Source organism: Chlorocebus sabaeus, chromosome 24 (assembly GCF_047675955.1).
Source record: "Chlorocebus sabaeus isolate Y175 chromosome 24, mChlSab1.0.hap1, whole genome shotgun sequence".
Taxonomy (NCBI): domain Eukaryota; kingdom Metazoa; phylum Chordata; class Mammalia; order Primates; family Cercopithecidae; genus Chlorocebus; species Chlorocebus sabaeus.
In genome coordinates, this window is record NC_132927.1 from 78,653,855 (window position 1) to 78,681,012 (window position 27,158).

At 45.1% G+C, this 27,158-nt stretch overlaps 1 protein-coding gene across 16 annotated transcripts in view; it reads right to left on the reverse strand.

Annotated features, from left to right (window-relative positions):
- The window catches only part of MOK (MOK protein kinase), a 76,043-nt gene extending 49,112 nt beyond the window's left edge, over window positions 1–26,931 (reverse strand). For 8 of the 16 annotated variants that reach the window (XM_037984562.2, XM_037984561.2, XM_037984560.2 and 5 more), the window contains exons 1-2: window positions 26,729–26,931; window positions 7,078–7,192 (exon numbers count right to left, since the gene is read on the reverse strand). Coding sequence is in view for 14 of the 16 variants with exons in the window: in XM_037984560.2 (XP_037840488.2) it covers window positions 7,078–7,192; window positions 26,729–26,735 (122 nt within the window). In the remaining 2 variants the exon portion in view is untranslated. Of the gene's footprint in view, window positions 1–7,077; window positions 7,193–8,164; window positions 8,339–26,728 lie in introns of all 16 variants that reach the window. The other 8 variants (XM_037984555.2, XM_037984552.2, XM_037984550.2 and 5 more) reach the window with 2 other exon arrangements.
- Window positions 26,932–27,158: the final 227 nt, after the last annotated feature.

Here is a 27,158-nt window from a genome sequence, read left to right on the forward strand (position 1 = left end):
CGTTGAAACCCTAAACTCCCAGTGGGATGATATGAGGAGGCGGGGCTTTTGAGAGGTAATTCGAGCACATGGCATTAGTGGCTCTAAGAAATGCCAGAAAGACTCTAGAGAACGTGTGTCCTCTCTCTCTCTGCTATCTGTCATTTGAGGACAAAGCAAGACGGCCACCTGCAAATCCTAAAGCAAGCCCTCGCCGGACACCAGACCTGTCTGCCAGCACCTTAATCTTGCACTTATCACCCTCCAGAACTCTAATAAATAAATGTCTCTGTTTAAGCCACACAGAATACAGTCTAATTTGTTACAGCAGCCCAAACTATATGGAGACACAGCATAATGACCAAGTAGAGGAAGGACACTGGGTGGAGGCATACATTAAATAAAAATCGCAGGCTTGCTGATTCTGGCTGCTGGATACCTAGGGTTACTGTTCATTTTGTGTATGTTTGAGGTTTTTCATATTATATTCTTTTAAGTAAAAAAAAAAAAAAAAAAAAAAAAAAAAAAGGCTTTTAGAGAGACTCATAAATTCCTTGCCTTTCTTTTTTTCTGTTTTGTTTTGAGATGGAGTATCGTTCTGTCACCCAGGCTGGAGTAGAGTGGCGTGATGTTGGCTCACTGAAAGCTCCGCCTCCCAGGTTCACACCATTTGCCTGCCTCAGCCTCTTGAGTAGCTGGGACTACAGGCGCCCACCACCACATCTGGCTGATTTTTTATATTTTTAGTGGAGACAGGGTTTCACCATGTTAGCCAGGATGGTCTCGATCTCCTGACCTCATGATCCGCCTGCCTCGGCCTCCCAAAGTGCTGGGATTACAGGCGTGAGCCACCACGCCCGGCCCTTTGTTTTTATCTATGACCTTACACAGCAGACTTTTTGTTTTTGTAAAAGTAATGTGAGGACTGCTTACAGGTGTGACTTGAGAAAAACCATGTACCACATCTAGACCTGACAGTGGCATCAGGGTCTGCAGCTGGGAAGAACGGTGGGAAGATCACTGTGTAGGAAGGACCTACACAGACCTGGACTCAGACTGGGCTCCACCACGTGTAGGTAGCAATGGGCCGGGTGGGGAACTTGTTCTCTCAGAATTTCAATTCCCTAGACTGAAAGATGTAACAATGTATCTTCCTCCCAGGGTCGCAGTCAGGATTCAATGACACATGCATACAATTCACCTAGTACTGTTCATGATACCAGATACGTAGTGAACAACTGCGGTAATCTTACTATTATTATCATCTCACTTCCATCTCCAAAATAGTCTTCAAGCTCTCCTAACTTTATTATCTGTTATGGAAAAACTGATTTACACAACAAGTTGCTTTTTACGGTATGCCAGCACTGCACTAAGTGCTTCATCTGCATTATTTAATTTGACCCTCACAACAATCTTATAGGGTAGATACTGTGGTTATCCCCATTGTATAAATAAACAGAGGCACGGAGAAATTATGGAATTGTTCAAGATCGCATTAACTAAAGTGGAAGAGCTGCTAGTTCTGACCTTTAGAGTCGGAGCTAGTTACGCTATGCTGAACCCCAGGTTTAGCAGACTTGTGCCAATGTCACTGCCTCGGGGCACAAAGGGAGATCCCGCAAATACCAAGACTACGTATTTTTTTTTAAGAGACTCACTCCATTTCTTCTATTTCTATAGGAAAAATATAGACTAAAAGCATAGCAAAAGAGAACCATTTTTTGTTGTTGTTTTTGAGACAGAGTCTTGCTCTGTTGCCCAGGCTGGAGTGCAGTGGCACAATCATGGCTCACTGCAACCTCAACCTCCAGGACTCAAGCAATCCCCCCACTTCACTCTCCTGAGTAGCCAGCACTACAGGCACCACCAATGCCCAGCTAATTTTTTTATTTCTTTTTTTGGTAGAACGGGGTTTTGCCATGTTGCCCAGGCTGGTCTTGAACTTCCAGGCTCAACTGATCCGCCCACCTTGGCCTCCCAAAGTGCTGGGATTACAGGTGTCAGCCACTGTACCCAAAGAGAACCTATTCTTCATTGTGTACTTTTGGCGAGTGTTGGTGGAGGAAAATTCTGAGGAGATACCAAAAGGACTCAGTTCTGTTGAGGCCTCAGGCAAGTAACTAACCTTCTTTTTTTTTTTTTTTTTTGAGAGGGAGTCTCGCGCTGTCGCCCAGGCTGGAGTGCAGTGGCCGGATCTCAGCTCACTGCAAGCTCCGCCTCCCGGGTTTGCGCCATTCTCCTGCCTCAGCCCCCCGAGTAGCTGGGGCTACAGGCGCCCGCCACCTCGCCCGGCTAGTTTTTTTGTATTTTTTAGTAGAGACGGGGTTTCACCGGGTTAGCCAGGATGGTCTCGATCTCCTGACCTCGTGATCCGCCCATCTCGGCCTCCCAAAGTGCTGGGATTACAGGCTTGAGCCACCGCGCCCGGCCGTAACTAACCTTATCCCTAAGGCCTTGAGCGACTCAAAAGGCAAACAATGCTCAGGAGTGAAAGTGCCCTCCCTGCCACAGTACTAATCCATTATGTGTATTTTTTTTTACCTTTACCTTTCTTCAACTTCACATTAACTAAGATTACTGCAAAAGTTATCCATTTCTATTTGAATTAAAGCAGAGGAAAGGAGCAGAAGTAACACTGGAGGGGGTAGGGGTCAGACGCTCCAAATACCAACCTCGTGCTGCCCAAGTGACTCAGTGCGACTTTCTGCTACTAATGCTCCACATTCCTCACACCACCCACACAGCTGTGCAAGGCGACTCTGAGGATTCATTTACACAATGATAAGTGAGCAGAAACGGATGTGTGTGTGTGCAGTTACCTAACGGACATGGTCTCCTGGTGTGAGGCACATCCTGGATCTGCTTTCTACCAAATCCCTTACACACCAAAAGTGCCCGGTCCGGCGGAATCTTGGCTTCCTTGTCGAGGAAGGCAGAGTGAGACAGGGTCTCACTCTGTCGCCCAGGCTGGAGTTCAGTGGCACAAACACACCTCACTGCAGCTTCACCTCCTTCCTGGATTCAAGAGATCCTCCCACTTCAGCCTCCCAAGTAGCTGGGACCACAGGCACACACTACCGCGCCTGGCTGATTTTTTTTATTTTTTTGTAGAGACAGAGTTTCCCTTTGCTTCTCAGGCTGGTCTCAAACTCCTGGGCTCAGGCGATTCTCCCACCTTGGCCTTCCAACGTGCTGGGATTACAAGGCATGAGCCACCATGCCGGGCCAACCTATGGGATGTGTTCTGATCAACTGCTTTTGAAGTTAAGGGCAAAGAACATACATTGTTTCTGAAATACAACAAATGATTGTGCACACAGTAAGGAAGGCCATCATCCACTGCACATTTACCATATGCCCCACCTTGTTCGTTTTCTGTTCATTCCCTGGCTTAGTCCTCAAGCACTCATGACAAGGAAGACAAGATTCAGGTGGACCAGGCACTTTTGGTGTGTGAGGACTCTGGCAGATGGCAGACGCAGGATGTGCTTCACCGGGAAACCATGTCCCTTAGGTAACCGCACAATCTTCCCAGGGGCTGAGGAGGTATGAGAAGGAACTTCAATAAACTGAGCATTCTTGACCCATTAGAGAACTGCTGCTTAGAACATTCTATACTTGCTGGGCGCGGTGGCTCACGCCTGTAATCCCAGCACTTTGGGAGGCCGAGGCGGGCGGATCACAAGGTCAGGAGATCGAGACCATGGTGAAACCCCGTCTCTACTAAAAAATAGAAAAAAATTAGCCAGGCGCAGTGGCGGGCGCCTGTAGTCCCAGCTACTGGGGAGGCTGAGGTAGGAGAATGGCGTGAACCCGGGAGGCGGAGCTTGCAGTGAGCCGAGATTGCGCCACTGCCCTCCAGCCTGGGCGACAGACCGAGACTCCGTCTCAAAAAAAAAAAAAAAAAAAAAAAAAAAAAGAACATTCTATACTTATTTGAAAGAGGCTGGACCCAGGACTGTAATCCTAGCACTTTGGGAGGCCAAGGCAAGTGGATCACTTTGAGCTCAGGAGTTCGAGACTAGCCGCAACATGGCGAGACCCTGTCTCTACAAAAATACAAAAATTAGGCTGGACACGGTGGCTCACACCTGTAATCCCTGCACTTTGGGAGGCCAAGGTGGGCAGATCACTTGAGGTCAGGAGTCCGAGACCAGGCTGGCCAACATGATGAAACCCCGTCTCTACTAAAAATGTAAAAATTTGGCCGGGCGCGGTGGCTCAAGCCTGTAATCCCAGTACTTTGGGAGGCCGAGACGGGCGGATCACAAGGTCAGGAGATCGAGACCATACTGGCTAATATGGTGAAACCCCGTCTCTACTAAAAATTACAAAAAACTAGCCGGGTGAAGTGGCGGGCGCCTGTAGTCCCACTTACTCGGGAGGCTGAGGCAGGAGAATGGCGTAAACCCGGGAGGCGGAGCTTGCAGTGAGCTGAGATCCGGCCACTGCACTCCAGCCTAGGCGACAGAGCGAGACTCCGTCTCAAAAAAAAAAAAAAAAAGTAAAAATTTGCCGAGTGCGGTGACGCACGCCTGTAGTCCCAGGCACTCGGGAGGCTGAGGCAGGAGAATTGCTTGAACCCGGGAGGCACAGGTTGCAGTGAGCCAAGATCATGCCACTGCACTCCAGCCTAGGTGACAATGTGAGACTCTGTCTCAAAAAAAAAAAAATTACAAAAATTAGCTAGGCATTTGGTGGCTCACGCCTATAGTCCCAGTTACTCAGGAGGCCGAGGCTGGAGAATCGTTTGAGCCCCAGAAGCAGAGGCTGTAGTGAGCTGAGGTCACACCACCGCACTCTAGCCTGGGCGACAGACTGAGACCCTGACTCAAAAAAAAAAAACAAAGAGCATCACCCCCTACTGTTCAAAGTCCTGTACCAGCAACTTTGGGTCAAAGGTGGCTGTTTAAGGAAGTCTGTTCTTGTTTTTTTAATTTTTGTAGAGATGGGGTCTTGCTATGTTGCCCAGGCTGATCCTGAACTCCTGCGTTCAAGCAATCCTCCTGCCTCAGCCTCCCAAGTAGCTGGAATTTCAGGTGTGAGCCACAGCACCCAGCTGTCTGCTCTTTAGATACGGGATCATCAGTACACTGTGCATCAAATTCTCTCTCATCAGTGGTTTACAAGTAAAGATACAGTCAGGGAAAGAAAGAAACACAGAGAATGCAGAATGCATAGAGAGGAAGAAGTGCTAGAAGAGAAGGAGCAGAACACCTGGTGGCTTCAGTCTTCCTAGTGATAGGTAAACTGCCATAAGCATTGGGCAGTGAAGAACAAGGATTTGCCTTAGCAGAATCTGGGTTCACATCTGGCTCTGCCCACCCAGTGATCTAGAAAAAATGTCAAATTACCTCACATCTCTAAGCACCTATCCTCATGTACAAAACAAGGATAACTACCCTATCCAGATGTCGTGAGGATGAAATTACTGTTGTTGGCCAGGTGGGTGGCTCACACCTATAATTCCAGCACTTTGGGAGGCTGAAGCAGGAAGATCACTTGAGCCCGGGAGTTTGAGGTCAGCTTGGGCAACACAGTGAGACCCCATCTCTATTTTTAAAGTTAACTAATTAATTAATCAAAAAATGAAGGCTGAGTATAGTGGCTCAGGCTGAGCGTGATGGCTCAGGGTGGGCACAGTGACTCATGCCTATAATCCCTGCACTTACATTATATTAATATAATATTAATATATTAATTTATTCACAGTTAAATTGCAAGGACCTCTACTACATTTAGACTAAGGTTGCATTTACAGAAGTCCAACACATGGCCAGGAACAGTGGCTCATGCCTGTAATCCCAGCCCTTTGGGAGGCTGAGGCAGGCAGATACCTTGAGGTCAGGAGTTCGAGACTAGCCTGGGCAACAGGGTGAAACCCCGTCTCTACAAAAAACACAAAAATGGCCGGGCGCGGTGGCTCAAGCCTGTAATCCCAGCACTTTGGGAGGCCGAGGCGGGTGGATCACGAGGTCAGGAGATCGAGACCATCCTGGCTAACATGGTGAAACCCCGTCTCTACTAAAAATACAAAAAACTAGCCGGGCGTGGTGGCGGGCGCCTGTAGTCTCAGCTACTCGGAGGCTGAGGCGGGAGAATGGCGTGAACCCGGGAGGCGGAGCTTGCAGTGAGGCGAGATCGCGCCACTGCATTCCAGCCTGGGCGACACAGCGAGACTCCGTCTAAAAAAAAAAAAAAAAACACAAAAATTAGCCAGGCGTGTGGTCTGCTCCTGTGGTCCCAGCTACTCAGAACACTGAGGTGGGAAGATCGCTTAAGCCTGGGAGGTGGAGGCTGCAGTGAGCTGAGATCGAGTCAATTGTACTCCAGCCTGGATGACAGGGTGAGACCCTGTCTCAAACAAAACAAAACAAAACAAAAACAAACAAAATAAATGTGCTGGGCACGGTGGCTCACACCTGCAATCCCAGCACTTTGGGAGGCCAAGGCGGGCGGATCACTTGAGGCCAAGGAGTTCAAGACCAGCCTGGCCAACAAGGTAACACCTGATCTATACTTTAAAAAGATAATAATTAGCAGGGCTTGGTGGCACACACCTGCAGTTGCAGCTACTAGGAGGCTAAGTCACAAGAATCGCTTGAACTGGGGTGGCAGAGGTTGCAGTGAGCCAAGATTGCACCACTGCACTCCAGCCTGGGAGACAGAGTGAGATTCTGCCTCAAAAAAAAAAAAAAAAAAAATTAAATGGATCATAAAGGGTTCACTTCCAAGCTCTCTATCCTGTTCCATTGGTTGATATATCATTTTTTGTTTTTGTAATTAAAAAAAAAAAAAAAGAAACCCAACACATATATAACTTTTAGGAACATACAGACTGTTTAAGGTGAGACACACTTTTGAAACTTAAAAACTTTTTTGTGGTCATTCATCACTGATATTACAGTAAGGCTGGATATGAGTAAACTCCAGTATGGTAAACATAACATTAGCACATAACCCTCACTGTCCAAAGAAATCTGACTGTATCTTATACTTTATTAAATTAATAAAGTTCCCTCCTAATAGTAAGTCTCCGTTATTGATTGAAACCTGGATCTGTGTTTGGTCCCAAGTGCATCTCTGGCAGCCTACCTTTCAAAGCGCTGCTTCATTTGTTTACATGCATAGTAGTTTCCATCTCTCAGGCTTTGCATCTTCATAACTTCAGAAAACGTTCCCTCTCCTATTTTGCCAATTGCTTTATAGTCTATAAATAAAAATGATTACAAAAATAAAATGTTATTTATGCATATATTTGTATTCACTTCCAGACAGCAAACTTTTAATCTATAATGTAATTTAACAGCAATATACTGAGAATTGTTTCTCCTATCTTTGTAAGGTTTAGTGGTCCCCTCAACTTTAGGGGAAGTTGGAACAAAGCATCATTTCCTCCCAGTCTGTGCCCTCCCTTGTATAGCAGGAACCACCTTACCTGGATCCTGGCCAGTGAGGAGAGGCTCAGCTACCCTACAAGATTCAGAAAGCAGAGGAGCAGCAGGGATGGGATTCTTCCAGCAGGGGTGGGCACGGGCGTGGGCGTAGGCTCTGGGCTGATGTCACATTGCACCAGCAGCCTCTAAGGACTCTCCTGAAATTCACCTTCCCTGGTCCTACAGAGGGCCCAGCTGATCTGCAACAGTTTCCTACAATTCTTTTACTTCCTAATTTTCTGAAAGCTAACAGTAACTTTCCCTGGCCCTGCTGCCACCACATCACCCCCAGCCCTGATAACGGTTTTGTAAGCCTCTAGTTCACTATGCTAAATGCCTTCCTGCTTGAAATACCTAGGGTAGTTTCCATTTTCCTGACCAAACCCTGACTGACAACAAATGAGCACCTTGATGTGGGCTGCTGCTGTGAACAAAAATCTAAAATATGTGAGTTTGGCTTATTGGTCAGGTGGCAAAATGCTAGAGAGCCTGGCATATCATGATGAAATATTGCCCACTTAAAGGAATGCCTGTAGTCACTGCTGCCTTTCATAGACCCAGTGTCCGCGGAGCCTGCTGGCCTAGGGAAAGTGGTGGGAAGAGTCAGAATGATGGAGTACGCTAATTACTACTGACTGCCTTAGCAAGCTATTTCAAGACAAAGGTAAGTACAGACAAGAATGGCTATACCACTTTTTAAGCAGAAATGGAAAGAATAAGTGAAGTCTAGAGAGCAAAAGTCTCACCAGTTGTAAAGGTTTCTACAGCCCAAATAATAGGAGAGTAAGACTGCAAAAACATTGGCAAAGAACAGCCCGCGAGCCTTCTCCGTTGAACAAATGGCTCATCTTTGCAGCAGAGATCACAAGAAGGCAGTTACAACCTCCAGGCATTTGTTTCAGACAGCTTCAAGGAAGCTCCTGTAAATTGAGACCCAGAAGCATATGAGCGAGGCCGCACAGAAATAAGGCAGGCTTGGGGCCAGACGTGGTAGCTCAGCCTGTAATCCCTGCACTTTAGGAGGCCGAGGCAGGCAGATCACCCACCTGAGGTCAGGAGTTCCAGACCAGCTTGGCCAAATGCCGAAACCCTGTCTCCACTAAAAATACAAAAAATTAGCCAGGTGTGGAGTCATACACCTGTAGTCCCAGCTACTCGGGAAGGTGGGGCAGGAGAATTGCTCGAACCCGGGAGGTGGAGGTTGCAGTAAGTCAAGATCACACCACTGCACTCCAGCCTGGGCTACAGAGTGAGACGCCATCTCAAAAAAAACAAAAAAACAAAAACGCAGACTAGAGAGAGATTTTTCTAGTAGAACCTTGGGTGTGGGGCTGACCAGAAGCAAACAGACCAGAAATCTTCAAACATCACTTAGACTGCAGCAGAAACAAGCCTAGAGTAAAAGAGGCCTTCACTTCAGGCCCCAAACCCGCATCTGCACAAAGCAGATGGGATCTTGCTATGTTGCCCAGGCTGGCCTCAAACTCCTGGGCTCAAGCCTAAACTTCTACCTCAGCCTCCCAAGTGGCTAGCATGAGCCATTGCCCCCAGTTGACAGGGTTTCAAAATTGCAGCGCTGAACGCGGGCATCCTCTTCAGTATTCCTTTCCACATGCACATTTTGAATGCCTTGTCTGAATTCTGATTTGAACAAACCATCAGTAAAAAGGTATTCATTTTTCAGAAGTGATAATGGTTATGTCAAAAAACAAAAAAAAGTCCTTATCTGTTAGCAAAAAAATACAGAAGTATTTCCAGGTGAAAATGACATAATAATTAGGATTTACTTTAAAATATCCCTGGCTGGGTGGTGGCTCACGCCTGTAATCCCAGCACTTTGGGAGGCCCAAGTGGGCAGAACACTTGAGGCCAGGAGTTTGAGACTAGCCTGGCCAACATGGTGAAACCACGTCTCTCCTAAAAATACAAAAATTAGCTGGGTGTGGTGATGCACACCTGTAATCCCAGCTACCTGTAATCCCAGCTACTTGGGAGGTTGAGGAAGAAAAATTGCTTGAACCCCGAAGGCAGAGGTTGCAGTGAGCCGAGATGGCACCACTGCACTCCAGCTTGGGGGACAAGAGCAAAACTCCGTCTCAAAAAATAAAATAAAATAAAATAAAATACCCCTGTACATTCCCATTCACTACTGCTGAAATTATAAACTGACATAGTCTCTTTGGAGGGCAATTTGGCAGCACCTATTAAATCTTTAAGATGTGCATCCTCCAGCTGGGCGTAGTGGCTCACACCTGTAATCCCAGCACTTTGGGAGGCCAAGGTGAGGATCAGTTGAGCCCAGGAGCTCAAGGCCAAGTTAGGCAACATAGACCCATCTCTACAAAAAATAATCAGCCAGACTCAATGGCACACGCCTGTCATCCCAGCTACCCAGGAGGCTGAAGTGGGAGGATCGCTCGAGCCCAGGAGTTTGAGGCTGCAGTGAGTAGGGACTGCACCACTATACACTAGCCTGGGCGACAGAGGGAGACCCTGTCTAAAAAAAAAAAACTTGCTCAAGTACATATGATAGGAAGATTAATGATTGCACCATTAATCAACACAGTAAAGCCGATAACCCAAATGGCCCCCATAGGGAACTGGATTAATATGGTATACCTGTATAACAGAATATACTGTAAATATTTAAAATAATGGGTGGCAGGTGCCTGTAGTCCCAGCCACTCGAGAGGCTGACACAGGAGAATCACTTCAACCTGGGAGGTGGAGGCTGCAGTAAGCTGAGACTGCGCCACTACACTCCAGCTGGGCAACAAAGTGAGACTCCATCTCAAAAAAAAAATAACAACAACAACAACAATAATGTCCTTAAAAAATACACACATGGCCGGGCGCGGTGGCTCAAGCCTGTAATCCCAGCACTTTGGGAGGCCGAGACGGGCGGATCACGAGGTCAGGAGATGAAGACCATCCTGGCTAACCCGGTGAAACCCCGTCTCTACTAAAAAATACAAAAATCTAGCCGGGCGAGGTGGCGGGCGCCTGTAGTCCCAGCTACTCGGGAGGCTGAGGCAGCAGAATGGCGGGAACTCGGGAGGCGGAGCTTGCAGTGAGCTGAGATCCGGCCACTGCACTCCAGCCTGGGCGACAGAGCGAGACTCCGTCTCAAAAAAAAAAAAAAAAAAAAAAAAATACACACACACACACACACACACACACACACACACACGGAATTAACAGCAGCTCTGAGGGGTGAGGTTACAGGTGTCTCATTTTCTAAGATATTTTCCACAACGTTGTTTTTTGAAATAAGAGCACTATTTTCACTATTTTATATCAAAATACCCAAAAAAGATGGTGGTGGGGAAAATGGTAAAATGTTGATCACTGCTGAAATTCGGTGATGGATTTATGAGGGTTCACTGGGCGCGGTGGCTCAGGCCTGTCATCCCAGCACTTTGGGAAGCCAAGGCAGGCAGATTACCTGAGGTCAGGAGTTTGAGACCAGCCTGGCCAACGTGGCGAAAATCCATCTCTACTACAAATACAAAACTTGGCCGGGCGCAGTGGCACACGCCTGTAATTCCAGCACTTTGGGAGGCCGAGACAGGCGGATCACGGGGTCAGGAGTTCAAGACCAGGCCAGCCTGACCAAGATGGTGAAACCCCATCCCACTAAAAATACAAAAATTAGCCGAGTGTGGTGGCGTGTGCCTGTAGTCCCAGCTACTCGGGAGGCTGAGACAGAAGAATCACTTGAACCCGGGAGGCAGAGGTTGCAGTGAGCCAAGATTGAGCCACTGCACTCCAGCCAAGACTACACAGCGAAACTCCGTCTCAAAAAAAAAAAAAGAAAAAATTTATCTGGGCATGGTGGCACACACCTGTAATCCCAGCTACTCGGGAGGCTGAAGCAGGAGAATCACTTGAACCTGGGAGACGGAGGTTGCAGTGACCTGAGATCGTGCCACTGCACTCCAGCCTAGGCAATAGAGCAAGATTTCATCTCAAAAAAAAAAAAAAAAGAATTTATGAGGGGTCACTCTATTTAATTTTCTATACTTCTGGCATGCTTGAAATTTTCCATAATAAAAACAAAACAAAACAAAAAATAAGGCCACTTGTGGTGACTCACACCTATAATCTCAGCACTTTGGGAGGCTGATGTGGGAGGACTGTTTGAGCTCAGGAGTTTGAGTCCAGCTTGGGCAATATAGTAAGACCCTATCTTTACACACTGACAAAAAAATTAAGTGAGCTAGGTGTGGTGGTGCAACTGCAAAGGGCAGGAGAGAAGAGGGGAGAGGAGCAAATGGACATGGTTCTAGACAGACCTAAGCCCCTCTGTAACAAACAACAAGCCTGTAAGTTTTACACATCAGACATTTTCTCTGGAGCAAAAGAGCGATCTCACCTAAACAGAAATGCAACTTACCCCTCCTGCCCAGGAACATCAAGTGTCTTTCCGCGGCCAGGGCTCCAGCCCATCTGCCTGGGCCTGGCCAGCGGAGACGGGTGGTCTTCCCTAGGATTTCACCTGCACGTGCACAGGGTCTGTTGGCTATTCTCATTTGCAATCCAAGTCCCTGCTGAATCCCAATGCTCTTTTTTTTTTCATTACTGTAGCAGAATTTTAAACTATTTGGCTTGCCTTTTCTATGTTTTGCTATGTTTTACTTTAACTTATTTTACTTGTTTTTTACTTTTATTCGAATACTAGGAATGTCAATCACGTGCCAGAGCGGCCATGTTCTGTTACCACCCTTTTAAGCCACAACTCACCAGGGCAAGAAACGCAAACAGCAACCAATAAGGTGGTCAAGCTAAGCAGGTTCCACCCAGTAGGCAGAGAAGTAGACCACTAGCTCTCACAGGAAAATGAACTGATAAGTATGCAGACAGTAAAGCTGTGAACAGTGTGACCAAAGCTGAAAAGTCATGAGAGAGTAAGAGGCTAAAGGGGCCATAAATGGGCTAAAAGCAAGCAGGAGTTAAAGATAAGCAAGACAGATCTACTAAAGTTGAACACAGGCATACCCTCTGACCTAGAAATTCCATTTCTAGGTTAGATACCCAAGTGAAATATGTTCGCCCGACACAAGAATGTTCACGGAAGCACTGTTTTTAATAACCCAAAATGATAAACAACAGTAGACTAGATGTGATGGTTAATACTGAGTGTCAACTTGATCGGATTGAAGGATGCAAAGTATTGATCTTGGTGTGTCTGTGAGGGTGTTGGCAAAGGAGGTTAACATTTGAGTCAGTGGGTTAGGAAAGGCAGACCCACCCTTAATCTGGGTGGGCACCATCTAATCGGCTGCCAGTGCAGCCAGAATATAAAGCAGGCAGAGGAACGTGAAAAGACTAGACTGGCCTAGCCTCCCAGCCTACGTCTTTCTCCCATGCTGGATGCTTCCTGCCCTTGAACATCGGAATCCAAGTTCCTCAGCTTTGGGACTCAGACGGGCTTCCTTGCTCCTCAGCCTGAAGACAGCCTATTGTGGGACTCTATGATTGTGTCAGTTAATACTTTTTAATACATTCCCCTTTATATACGTATCTATCCTATTAGTTCTGTCCCTCTAGAGAACACTAATACACTAGATAAATAAGCGCAGTATATCCACACAATGGTATACTATACAGTAATGAGAATAAACAAAGTACAACTACATATGATATGGCTACATCTCACAAACATCACATTAAGCAAAAGAATCTAATTGTAAAGAGTTCACATTGTATGATTCCATTTATATAAAGTTCAAAAACATGCAAAACTAAATACAACCCACAGATAAAGGAAAATATCTGCAAATCATATATCTGATAAGAAACTTGTATCTAGAATATATAAATAAGTCTTGTAACTCAATAATACAAAGACAACCCAACTAAAAGGTGATCAAAGGATTTGGTAGACATTTCTCCAAAGAAGACATAAAATTGACCAATAAGCTATGAAATGATGTTCAACATTATTAGTCATTAGGGAAAAGCAAGTCAAAACTATGATGATATACCACTTCACACTCACTAGAATCAAAAAGATAGGTAACAAGTGTTGGTGAGGATGTGGAGAAATTGGGACCCTCATACATTGCTGGCAGGAATGGAAAATGGTGCAGACACTATGAAAAACACTTTGGCAGTTCTTTGAGATGTTAAACAGAGTTACCATATGACCCAGCAATTCCACTCCTACATATATGCTCAAGAGAAACGAAAATGTATGTCCAAACAAAAACCTGTAAGTCAATGTTCACAGTAGCATTACTCATAATATCTCAAAGGTGGAAAGCACCAAAATGTCCACCAGTAGATGAAATGGATAAACAAAATGTGGTCTATCCATACAATGGAATATTATTCAGCCATGAAAAGGAATGAAGTACTGACGCATGCTACAACATGGATGAACCCTGAGGACATTACGCTAAGTGAAAGAAATCAGGCACAAAATGCCACATATTATGTGATCCCTCTTATATGAAATGTCCAGATAAGCAAATCCATAGAGACAGAAAATAGATTCATAATTGTCTAGGGTTGGTGGAATGTGAGATAAATAAAGAGTAACCACTAATGGGTACAGGTTTCTTTTGGGGATGATGAAAATATTTTAACATTAGATTATAGTTACGGTTACACAACTCAGAAAATATACTTAAAACCACTGAACTGTATACTTTAAATGAGTGAAAATTATAGTATGTTTATTTCAATAACTCCATTAAAATGGACAACTCTGTGGTGTTGGAAATCAGAATAGTGGTTACCCTTGTGGGGTGAAGTGACTGGAATGGGCTGAAGGGGACATCAATGATACCAGTAATACTGTGCTTCTTGATCTGGAAGCAGGTTTCACGGGCATGTTCACTTCACCAACTTGTATACTTAAATATAAGTGCAGTTTTGTTTTGTTTGGTTTGGTTTGGTTTGGTTTGAGACAGGGTCTCACTCCGTTGCCCAGGCTGGAGTGCAGTGGTGCAACCTCAGCTCCCTGCAACTCTACCTCCCAGGCTCAAGCGACCATGCCACCTCAGCTTTCTGAGTAGCTGGGACTACAGGCACCCGCCACCATGCCCAGCTAATTGTTTTGTATTTTTTGTAGAGACAGGATTTCACCATGTTGCCCAGGCTGGTCTCAAACTCCTCAGCACAAGGAATTCGCCTGTCTTGGCCTCCCAAAGTGCTGGGATAACAGGCATGAGCTACCATGCTTGGCCAATTTGTGCAGTTTTCTGCATTATGTTATGCTCTAATATAAAATTAGAAAAAAACAAACAAAACAGAGTTAGGAATAAGCAGGGAGTATAAGGAACAGAAATGACACACAGTGAAGAATATATTCTCATTAATGGCAGAATATGCATGTCTACAAATCCCTACTGCTGACGTGCAAAACAAGCTGCTTTCAATACTATTCTAGTTCCTAAGAGGGCCAGTTCCCTCCTGCTCTCAGGTTTTCCTATTCTTAAGCTCCAGGTTTTTTTTTTTCCTTTTTTTTTGAGGCAGAGTCTCACTGTGTTGCCCAAATGATCTTGGCTCACTGCAACTTCCATCTCCCAAGTTCAAGAGATCCTCATGCCTCAGCCTCCCAAGTAGCTGGGATTACAGGTGTGTGTCACCATACCAAGCTAATTTTTGTATTTTTAGTAGAGACGGGGTTTCACCATGTTGGTCAGGCTGGTCTCAAACTCTTAAACTCAGGTAATCCACCCGCCTCAGCTTCCCACCTGCTTCACCCTCCCAAAGTGCTGGGATTATAGGCGTAAGCCACTGCACCCAGCCCTCAAGCTCCTTCTTTGTCAACGGTTATAATATGTCTCCATACTGTGAGGTGTAAGGAGACTTACTGGTCCTTACAACGGAAACTAAAACAATTCTCTTAATGAGAACTAAATGATAAAGAACACCTCTTCAACAGTCTTCCTAACAAGGAGACTAGATTCTTTTTCTCCATGGTTAGCACGAGACATCCTCTTTTGGTCTCTCAAAACAGGTCTCCACCCTATTTCCCAGGTGGCTTCCTCGTTCAAAATGAAAACCCTCTGGGAAGGGTTGACACTAACACAAGTATTACTTGGTCCTGGAAACTTACAAGAAGCAGGAGACAAAATGCATTACACTTAGAGAAACAAACAAAAAAAAGACAGGGCACGGTGGCTCACGCCTATAATTCCAGTACTTTGGAAGGCTGAGGCGGGCGGATCATCTGAGGTCGGGAGTTCAAGACCAGCCTGACCAACATGGAGAAACCCCCCTCTACTAAAAATACAAAATTAGCTGGGTGTGGTGGTGCATGCCTGTAATCCCAGCTACTCAGGAAGGCTGAGGCAGGAGAATCGCTTGAACCCAGGAGGTGGAGGTTGTGGTGAGCCGAGATCACCGCACTGTACTCCAGCCTGGGCAACAAGAGCGATATTCAGTCTCAAAAAAAAAAAGAAAAACAAACAAATAAAAATAGTAAAAACAAACAAAAAAGGCTTGGGGAATGGAATATTATTTTAGTGTTAAGACCACTCAATTTGTATATGCGTAAATTGGTACATTAAAAGTCACAGCCTGAGACAGAGCCAAGTGTTACAACTGGTCTGTGTTATGAGCAAAAGAAAGGTGGCCTCCTGCACCAGGACGGGCTGCTCTCCATTATCGCTTCCAGGAAAAACAACCTGAGGATGCTGAATCTCCAGACCAGCATTTTCCAACTGAGTACTACAAAACACGGCGATCCCTGAACCCTAATGGGTATTCCACAAAAGAGGGTTCCATAAGCAAATAAATTTAGGAAATACAGAGTTAAATACAGCAAAATGTGTTTGCAGAATTCCTCAACGCCTTTCCCTGCATATGAGGTGAGTCTCCAAATGGAGGTGGGGCGTATGAGAGGTGTGTGAGGTATACCCAGAGAACACCACTTAACATCCCCCAGCACTGCTCTAGATCACCAAACCGAAGATCTTAGAATGCTATTAGAATCCCTTTTATCCAAGGTTTCCCTGAATAAAAGAGGAACTAATCTAGCTCCCAGCAAGACAGGGTTTCACAACTATTCTAGCTTACTGTTCTTACTTGCCTTCTGGGAGAAATTGGCTAATGTAAGGTAGGAGTGAGCCCCATTGAGTCTTCAGGACAGAGCACAGTACCATATCCCTTCTGACAAAAAACTGGAAGCCATAACTTGCTTGACAACTATAGCTTAACTAAGTCCCAGAGCCTCTCTACAACTGGAAACCTAATTAAATTCCATTAAATCCCAAAACCAGGCAATAAAGATACTTTGGTGCATCTCCAAGAAGCTTCTTCAAAAGAAATGGACCAAAATACAGGCCCTGGTCCTCACCACTAATTTGTACAGTTTAAAACCTCATTAAGTAATTTTGACAAGTTTCTTGAAGAGCCTCCAAACTTGAAACTGTGGGAAAATTCAACAGCCTGAACATCTTCTGCCCTTAGGCAGACCCTCATACTGACCTACCTCGCCCTGTTCGTACTAGTCAAGGGATAGCTGCTGCTTGCTAAAACTCCACCAAAATTTACCCCTTCTCTTAAATGAATTAACTGGAAAGCCCAGAAATTTCTCTACAAGAAGATCAGTGTCTTTATTGTGCAGAAGAGCTCACACAGCAGGCCTGGGACTTCTCTCCTTAGAAAGGTCTGCTTGCGGCCAAGTGCGGTGGCTCACGCCTATAATCCCAGCACTTTGGGGGGCCAAGGCAGGTGGATCACTTGAGGTCAGGAGTTCGAGACCAGCCTGGCCAACATGGTGAAACCCTGTCTCTACTAAAAATATAAAAATTGGCTGGGCGTGGTGGTGCACACCTGTAATCCCAGCTACTCAGGAGGCTGACGCAGAAGAATTGCTTGAACCTGGGAGGTAGAGGTTGCAGTGAGCTGAGATTGAGATTGTACCACTGCACTCCAGCCTGGGTGACAGAGCAAGACTCTGTCTCAAAAAAAAAAAAAAAAAAAAAAAAAAAAGTCAGCTTGAAAGGGATTGGCCTTTGGCTGGCCTCTGGGAACTTGCATGTCAGGCTTCCACCATTTCCTAAATGGTAAGAGTGGCTCACTGTCCCTAAACTGCCTGTGCAAACAATATGGTTTATGCTAGACACCTGCTTTCCTTCGGGCAGTCTGGAATTTTGATAGGTGCTAGGCAGATAGGTGCCTACGTGACCAGTCCATAATAAAAACTCAGGGCATGGAGTCTCTAATGAGTTCCGTGATATAAAAGAGTTCACATGTGTGGTTACAACTTGTTGCTAGAGAAATTAAGAGCATCCCATATGACTCCATTGAGAGAGAATTCCTGGGCCTAGTTCCTCCAGACTTCTTCCCAGGTGCCTTTTCCCTTTGCTGATTTCACTTTGTATCATTTCACTGGAGGAAATCATAACTGTGAGCATGATTATGTGCTAAGTCCTATGAGCCACCTAGCAAATCATGAAACCTAGGGTGGTCTTGGTACTCCCCATAATGCAATTATGCTATACTTCAGCCTAAGTGAATTAAACATTCATGGCAGTATGACTAAATCATCATGTTAATAAAGACTTTTTAGGCTGGGCATGGTGGCTCACACCTGTAATCCCAGCACTTTGGGAGGCCGAGGTGGGTGGATCACCTGAGATCAGGAGTTTGAGACCAGCCTAGCCAGCATGGTGAAACCCCATCTCTACTAAAAATACAAAAAATTAGCTGGGCATGGTGACCTGTGCCTGTAATCCCAGCTACTCAGGAGGCTGAAACAGGAGAACTGTTTGAAGCCGGGAGGCAGAGGCTGCAGTGAGCCGACATCACGCCACTGTACTGCAGCCTGGGCAACAGAGCAAAACTCTGTCTCAAAAAAAAAAAGTAACAATAATAAGGACTTCTTAGCATCAGCTATATATCACACACCATGTCATGCACTGTAGACACAAAGATCATTAAGATGTAGTCCCAAGTCTTGAGAATTTACAGTATGTCCCCATGCCCCTAATTTTAGGTCCTTTCCTTATAAAACAGGGAGGTTGGAAATGGAACACTTTAGTTTAGAAAATATCAATAGTCAAATTATGGAGTACATAGGCCAGGCGTGGTGGCTCACACCTGTAATCCCAGCATTTTGGGAGGCTGAGGCGGGCAGATCACCTGAGGTCAGGGGTTCCACATCAGCCTGGCCAACATAATGAAACCCCGTCTCTATTAAAAATAGAAAAATTACCCAGGAGGGTGGCACGCATCTGTAATGCCAGCTGCTAGCAAGGCTGCGGCATGAGAATTGCTTGAACCTGGGAGGCGGAGGTTGCAGTGAGTGGAGATTGTGCCACTGCATCCAGCCTGGGCGACAGAGCTAGATTCCATCTCAAAAACAAAAAACAAACAAATGAACAAACAAAAAACTTTATAAACAAAGATGGTATTCACAGTGTCACAAAAGAAAGAATGCCAGAAACTTAAATATCCAGTATCAAGGAAATGTTCCAATAAGCTATGAAACAGCAACAGACTGAAATATTATGTAACCATTGAAAATGATGCTTTCAAATAATATTTCATGACATGGGAAATGTTCAGCCACAATTTCATGTTAAGTGAAAAAAAGGATGATAATGATCACACACACAAAACATGCACAGAAAAAGACTGAATATAGCTGGGTGCGGTGGCTCACACCTATAATCCCAGTACTTTGGGAGGCTGAGGCAGGTGGATCACCTGAGGTAGGGAGCTCAAGACCAGCCTGATCAACATGGAGGCTGTACTAAAAATACAAAATTAGCTGGGTGTGGTGGTGCACGCTTGTAATCCCAGCTACTCGGGAGGCTGAGGCAGGAGAATCGCTTGAACCTGGGAGGCGGAGGTTGCGGTGAGCCGAGATCATAGTGCTATTGCACTCCAGCCTGGGCAACAAGAGCGAAACTCCATGACAAAAAAAAATAAAAAAAAAGAAAAGAAAAAAACTGAATATAAATATGTAAATATTTTAATGTATCTATGCCTGAGTGGGACTGAAGGTGATTTAAATTTTGTTCATTATAATTATCTACATTATTCAATATTCGCAATGAATATGCATTACTTTAAATGTATGTAAAGGTGAACATTTCAAGAAATTTAAGAAATCAGTGAAAGTATTGACTAAGTGCCAAGAAAAACATGAACTTAAAATGAACTGTCTTAAAACTACAATATCCTTTTAAAGGAAGACAGTCATAGAGATCATGGAAAGGGGCCGGGCATGGTGGCTCACGCCTGTAATCCCAGCACTCTGGGAGGCTGAGGCAGGCAGATCGCCTGAGCCCAGGAGTTTGAGATCAGCCTGGGTAACATGGTGAAATCTTGTCTCTACCAAAAATACAAAAAAAAATTAGCCAGGTGTAGTGATGCATGCCTGTAGTCCCAGCTACTCGGGAGGCTGAGACAGGAGAATCATCTGAGCCTGGGAAATCAAGGCTGCAGTGAGCCATGATGGTGCGACTGTACTCCAGCCTGAGTGACAGACAGAGACCTTGTCTTACAAAGAAAAAAAAAGAAAATCACAGGAGGGATTGGAGGTCAATCACTGAAAGTCAAGCTGTGGACTAAGGAATTTGGATTTAAGAAAGAGAGAATTTACACAATAAATTCCAATTTGTGTTTTGTCACAGATAAATTAAGCAGACTTGCTTTAAAAAAATAGGTCAACTGTGAACTTCAAAGTGGTTTCAGCACACAAATTCAGTGTGTGCCAATGTCCCAGGCTGGCTCTAAACCGTCACGACCAGCAATAAATGGAACTTGCTGCACTGGAGGTGTCTGTTGGTAGATAAAGGGGTCACTTGTTTCCCTCACGGCTCTTCTAGTAGGCAGAAAGTATGTGGTATAAAACAAGGATAAAAGGCAAGGAGAAACAAAGAAAACGTCTCTATGAAAAAATACCTGGGAAAAGTTCCTATTCTCTCCAACAAGATCTGGCACATTTTCATAGGCCTTCAAAATTAAACAAAAAACACTGAAATGCAGACAAAGCATGATACAAAGTTCTGAAGGGCACAGAGCTATGATACTGTAAATGAAAGTCACATCCCACATTATTGGGAATAAACAAGCACCAAAACAAAAAGAAAAACAGGCCGGGCGCGGTGGCTCAAGCCTGTAATCCCAGCACTTTGGAAGGCCGAGACGGGCGGATCACGAGGTCAGGAGATCGAGACCATCCTGGCTAACACGGTGAAACCCCGTCTCTACTAAAAAAAAAATACAAAAAAACTAGCCGGGGGAGATGGCAGGCGCCTGTAGTCCCAGCTACTCCGGAGGCTGAGGCAGGAGAATGGCGTGAACCCGGGAGGCGGAGCTTGCAGTGAGCCGAGATTGTGCCACGGCACTCCAGCCTGGGCGACACAGCGAGACTCCGTCTCAAAAAAAAAAAAAAAAAAAAGAAAAACAGATTCAAGGACAAAGAGGGGTTAAAATAACAGAGTTGGATGAAAAAGAGACAAGGGAGATAAATGAATACATCTATATTAAGATTCTATGCACATTTATTAAACCAAGGCTTGTTTGCTGAAGTGGAATTTAAGCCTTATTTAACAAGTGAAAATGAAGGTCAAATTCACTTTTTGTGAAACGTAAAACTTGTCAGGTTCAAGTCCAAACATTTTTATTAATGTGCTTTTTGTAAAGTTTTTTTTTTTTTTTTTTTTTTTGAGACGGAGTCTCACTCTGTCACCCAGGCTGGAGTGCAGTGGCCGGATCCCAGCTCACTGCAAGCTCTGCCTCCCGGGTTTACGCCATTCTCCTGCCTCAGCCTCCCGAGTAGCTGGGACTACAGGTGTCCGCCACGATGCCCCGCTGATTTTTTGTATTTTTAGTGGAGATTGGGTTTCACCGTGTTAGCCAGGATGGTCTCAATCTCCTGACCTCGTGATCCACCCGCCTCGGCCTCCCAAAGTGCTCAGATTACAGGCCTCAGCCACCGCGCCGGCCTTGTTTTATTTTTTGAAACAGAGTCTTCCTTTGACATCCAGGCTGGAGAGCAGTGGTGTGATCCCAGCTCACCACAGCCTCAAATTCCTGGGTTCAAGCAATGCTCCTGCCTCAGCCTCCCGAGTACCTGGGACCACAGGTATGCACTGCCATGCTTGGCCAATTTTTTAATTGTTTAGTAGAGATAGAGTCTTGTCATGTTGCCCAGGCTGGTCTCAAACTCCTGGACTTAAGCAATCTCCTGCCTCAGCCTCCCAAAGTGCTGGGTTTATAGACATGAGCCGCCATGCCTGGCCACTTTTCTCTTTTTATAGGTATGTTTTGAAAAATTCATTAAAAAGTTGAGACAGGACCAGGCACAGTGGCTCATGCCTATAATCCAGGAGTCCAAGACCAGCCTGGGCAATGTAGGGAGACCCCCATCTCTAATAAACAATTAAAAATCTAATCCTGGGCAGTCGGGCACCGTGGCTCATGCATGTAATTCCAGCACTTCGGGAGGCCAAGGCGGGCAGATTGCCTGAGGTCGGGAGTTCGAGACCAACCTGGCCAGCATAGTGAAACCCCGTCTCTACTAAAAATACAAAAATTAGCCAGGTGTCTTGGCAGGCACCTGTAAGCCCAGCTACTCAGGAAGCTGAGGCAGGAGAATCACTTGAACCCGGGAGGTGGAGGTTGCAGTGAAATGAGATCACACCATTGGACTCCAGCCCAAGAAACAGGGCAAGACTCCATCTCAAAAAAAAAAAAAAAAAAAAAAAAAAAAAAAAAAAAAAAAAAAGTAAGCCTGGGCTGGACAACACAACAAAACCCCATCTCCACCAAAAAAATTAAAAAAAAAAAATTAGCCGCGTGAGGAGGCACGTGCCTGTGGTCCTAACTACTCAGGAGGCTGAGGTGGGAGGCTTGCCTGAGCCCAGGAGATGGAGGCTGCCATGAGCTGTGACTACACCACAGCACTCCAGCCTGGGCAACAGAGCAAGACTCTATCTGGGGGGAAAAAAAAAAAGTTCGGACAGGAAAAAAGAGTGGTACTTCAACTAGACTAGATAAAGGGAAACTTTTCCAAGTAAGGATCTGACCGATGTTTTCATTCTTTCACTTTTTATATCCCTGCCTTCCATCTGCTGAAATAGCAAATAATAATTCACTCACAATTTATCATGTACCAGACACTGTGCTATGACCTTTACATAGATGATTTCACTTAATCTTTGAAACAATGCTATGTGAGGGTATTATCATCCCTGTTTAAAGATAAATGTGGCTGGGTACACTGGCTCACGCCTGTAATCCCAGCACTTTGGGAGGCCGAGGCAGGTGGATCACCTGAGGTCAGGCGTTCTTGACCAGCCTGACCAACATGGTGAATCCCTGTCTCTACTCAAAATACAAAAAGTAGCCAGGTGTGGTGGTGCGCCTAAAATCCCAGCTACTCAGGAGGCTGAGACAGGAGAATTGCTTGAACCCAGGAGGCAGAGGTTGCAGTGAGCCAAGATTGTGCCACCGTACTCATTCCAGCCTGGCCAACAGAGCGAGCTCCATCTCCAAATAAAAAAGAAACTTTTAAGATGACTTCAGCTCCAGCCACCATCTGACTGCATGAGAAACTTTCAGTAAGACCTGCCTAGTTGAATCCAGGCAACCTGAAGAACCACAAGACTGTGTTTCTTTAAGCCACAAAATTGAAGCGATCTGTTACGCAGCAATAGATTACCTGAACAACAAAGAAAAGCAGCATAAGAAAAAAAAAGTAACATGCCTGAAGCTACCATGCCTGCCGGCTCCAAAGCCCACACTGTTATCAACTGCACTGTGTCACTCTTTGCTCTCTACTGTTGCAAATGATGCCAAATAAAAAGAAAGATGGGAATACTCCACAGAATAACACACCCCTAAACACATGGGCATCGCCTAGAAAACAAGTACAAAAATACACCTAGAAAATCCTGAAAGACCCCTGTAATAATCTAGCATTCCCAGCCCCACTCTGACCCCAAGCTATGGATCCAGTTTCACCATTACTCACTTTTCCTGATCATTCTTCTTTAACTCTGTCTCTGTGATTTCCAGTTCTGGAATATACTTTCCACTCTTAACTATTTTTAAATCATTTATCTAATGATCAGATGTAAACCACGGGGATAAAAGGTTACAATAATTCTTAGAGTAGATTTTAAGGTAGAAGGAAGAAAGGGAGAATAAAGATGTCACCACTAAACCAAGTAACCGAAAACTACCAAAATGACCATCTAAAAGAACATACCAAACAATACTAAATATACTTTAAAAACAAAAGTTTACAAGAAGTAAATCATAAATATAAGTTTTTTGTGTATTTTTTTTGTTTTGTTTTTATTTTTATTTTTTTGCATTTTATGGTTGAGACGGGGTTTCACCACATTGACCAGGCTGGTCTCGAACTCCTCACTTCAAGTGATCAGCCAACCTCAGCCTCCCGAAGTGCTGGGATTACAGGCGTGAGCCATCGTGCCCGCCCCATAAATGTAAATTTTATATGTATACACACACATACTTTTTTTTTCTCTTTGCTCTGTTGCCCAGGCTGGAGTGCAGTGGCGCCATCTCGGCTCACTGCAACCTCTGCCTCCCAGGTTCAAGCTATTCTCCTGCCTCAGCCTCCCTAGTAGCTGGGATTACAGGCGCCTGCCACCACGCCCGACTAATTTTTATATTTTTAGTAGAGATGCAGTTTCACCATGTTGGCCAGGCTGGTCTCGAACTCCTGGCCTCAAGTGATCCACCCACCTCAGCCTCCCAAAGTGCTGGGATTACAGACGTGAGCCACTGTGCTCGGCCCACAAATGTAAATGTAAATTTTATATATATACGCACATATACATTTTTTTTTTTTTTTGATACGGAGTCTCTTGCTCTGTTGTCCATGCTGGAGTGCAGTGGCGCAATCTCGGCTCACTGCAAGCCCCGCCTTAAGGGTTCACGCCATTCTCCTGCCTCAACCTTCCAAGTAGCTGGGACTACAGGCGCCAGCCACTATGCCTGACTAATTTTTTGTATTTTTTGTAGAGACAGGGTTTCACCATGTTAGCCAGGATGGTCGTGATCTCCTGACCTCGTGATCTGCCCGTCTCGGCCTCCCAAAGTGCTGGGATTACAGGCGTGAGCCACCGCGTCCGGCCGGCACATACACACATTTTCTATATAGGTGTACACACACAGTGCTAACATTACTCTTTTAAAAAGGGAGAAATACACATTTACATATTTATATATATTATATATATATATACAGAGAGTAAATTACTGAGAGTGATGCCTCTAGGTAGTGGGGTATGAAGAGTCTAAGAGAAAGGCCAGGCACAGTGGCTCACGTCTGTAATTCCAACACTTTGGGAGGCCGAAGCGGGCAGATCGCTTGACGTCAGGAGTTCGAAACCAGCCTGACCAACATGTTGAAACCCCGTCTTTACCAAAAAAATACAAGTTAGCTGGGCATGGTGGTGCACACCTGTAATCTCAGCTACTTGGGAGGCTGAGGTGGGAGAATCATTTGATCCCGGGAGGCAGAGGTTGCAGTAAGCCAAGACTGCACCACTACACCCTAGCCTGGGTGACACAGCAAGACCCTGTCAAAAAAAAAAGAGTCTAAGAGAAAAAGAAGGTAGATAAATAAACCAAATGATCAAATCTAACTTCAGCAAAACTGCGACGAGCTGACATCACACACTCTGGAAGGGCCACACTGACAGAGACACAATGTCACCTCACACATATTCCTGGTAAAAACATTTAAGTTGAAGCTAATCGTGAGGCAACAATCAGATAAATTCAAATTGAGAGAGATTCTGCAAAACACCTGGGCTGGATTCTTTAAAAATGTCATTTGGCCTACAGAGGATAGTCAAAAATAAAAATGAAACTCTCATTGTCATGAAAGACACAAAAGGCAGGGACACCATATTAAAAGAGACCAAAGAGATGTGACAACAGAATGCAATTTGTGATTCTTGATTGGACTGTAGAACAAATATAAACAACTATAACAGATGTTATTGGGATAAATGGAAAGACTGAAATACGGACTGTATATTAGAGTATTGTATCATCGTTAAATGTTCTAAATGTGTTATTTGTAATGTGATGATGTAGGAGAATGTCCTTGTTCTTGGCAGATAACTGCTGAAAGAAGTGGTGAATTATCAGTAGTCTACAACTAACTCTTGAAAGGTCCAGTGAAAATAAATACACAAATGGGAGAGAGAAAACACCAGAGCGAAAGTGAGCACACAAAAATAAGGCAAAATGGTGCGTCTAAGTGAAGGACGGGTTTATAACTATTCAGTGTACCGCTCTTGCAACTTTCCTGTACATCTGAAAATTTTCAAAACAAACAGATGGGAAGAAAAAAGGAATACAGTACAAAATATGTGCAGTATACATAGTCTGCACTGTAAGTAAAAGTGTAAAGTCTTTTGTAGACTTTTGATTCTAACTACAGTTTTGTAGTGCGTTAATGAAAAAGGTAAACATTAAACAATATCCAGCAAAAGAAAATAAAAATAAAAATGCCTTGTAAAGGGTGAATGAATTATTTTAAATGTTATGCAACGTACACTATTGACAATTAGAACACAATGCAAATTTAACATTATAACTACTCCTAACATAATCTTTTCACAGCAAAGGTCTGAATTTTTACTGCACCTCTGGTTCACAGCCATAAACAATTATATATGTACAGTAAAAATAAAAAAATCATTCTAGCTGGTTGCACTCAGATTGTCAATAATCCACAAATCCTACCAGAGGTAAATTTTTTTACCCGTTACATTTTCTAGAATGACTACCTCATTTTCCAACTCTGAAGTAACAGCTTTTAACTAAAAGGTTGCTTCAAAATGACTATTAAAAAATGGTTCCTATAAAACACTACTGCTTGACCCAAAAAATAAAATAAAGCACACAGCCCAGCTTTCCTCTCAATTGGACACTAAACCAGTACCATGAAAAGGCAGGGAGTCACATTATAAGCGCTCCCTGCGTTTCTGCCGAATGTTCAAGAAAAGAATGTCAGGTTCGAGCCAGCATTTAAAAAAATAAAACGAATCACACTCAACTCCCTAAACTTCGATGTAAGAACTACACACCGGCACCAAAATATGCCTGAACGGGACTTGGGTCGGCTCTCCGAGACCCCAAAGTTCCCAACCTAGCCCCAACCCCTCGAGCTTCCCCCAGGGGCACCGGCTTCTTCCAGCCAAGGGGGATTCGGGGTCCACATGCAGGGCCGCCACGGCAGAAGGCGACGACGCCCGGCCCCGCCGGCCCCACAGGCCCCTCAAGCTCCCCCAGTCCCTCCCGCCCCCGCCACTCACTCTCCAGTCCCTGCCCCCATCCCTGGTCCCACTCACTCTTCATCTTGGATGCGGAAGCTGGCGACAACCCTTTGCCGACACTGGACGGAAAAGAAAAACGCAGGAAGGGTGTCCCCCTGCTTTCCACTTCCCTGAGGCGGGGTCCCGCACTAGGATCTCCGTGGTAGTCCCTCGAAGGAGAGCGTTAGCATCCGGCCGCCATGTTGTGTCCCTGTCACCCTAGCAACCGTCAGGCCCTGAACGCCTCGAGCTGTCGCTCGCGCGTGCGCAAGATGCTCCGCCCGTATACGCGTGCGCAGTGAAGCCCGTCCGCTCAGCCGGGTTGCTAGGCAACCTCTCCGCCGCTTCCATGTAAATACTGTGCAATTCCCCGCCTTCGCACAGAGGCGACTTTCACCCAGCTCGCTTTCTTTGCTGGCCTGGGAACTGAGCGATTTGGAACCCACTACGTGGACGATAGCCTTGA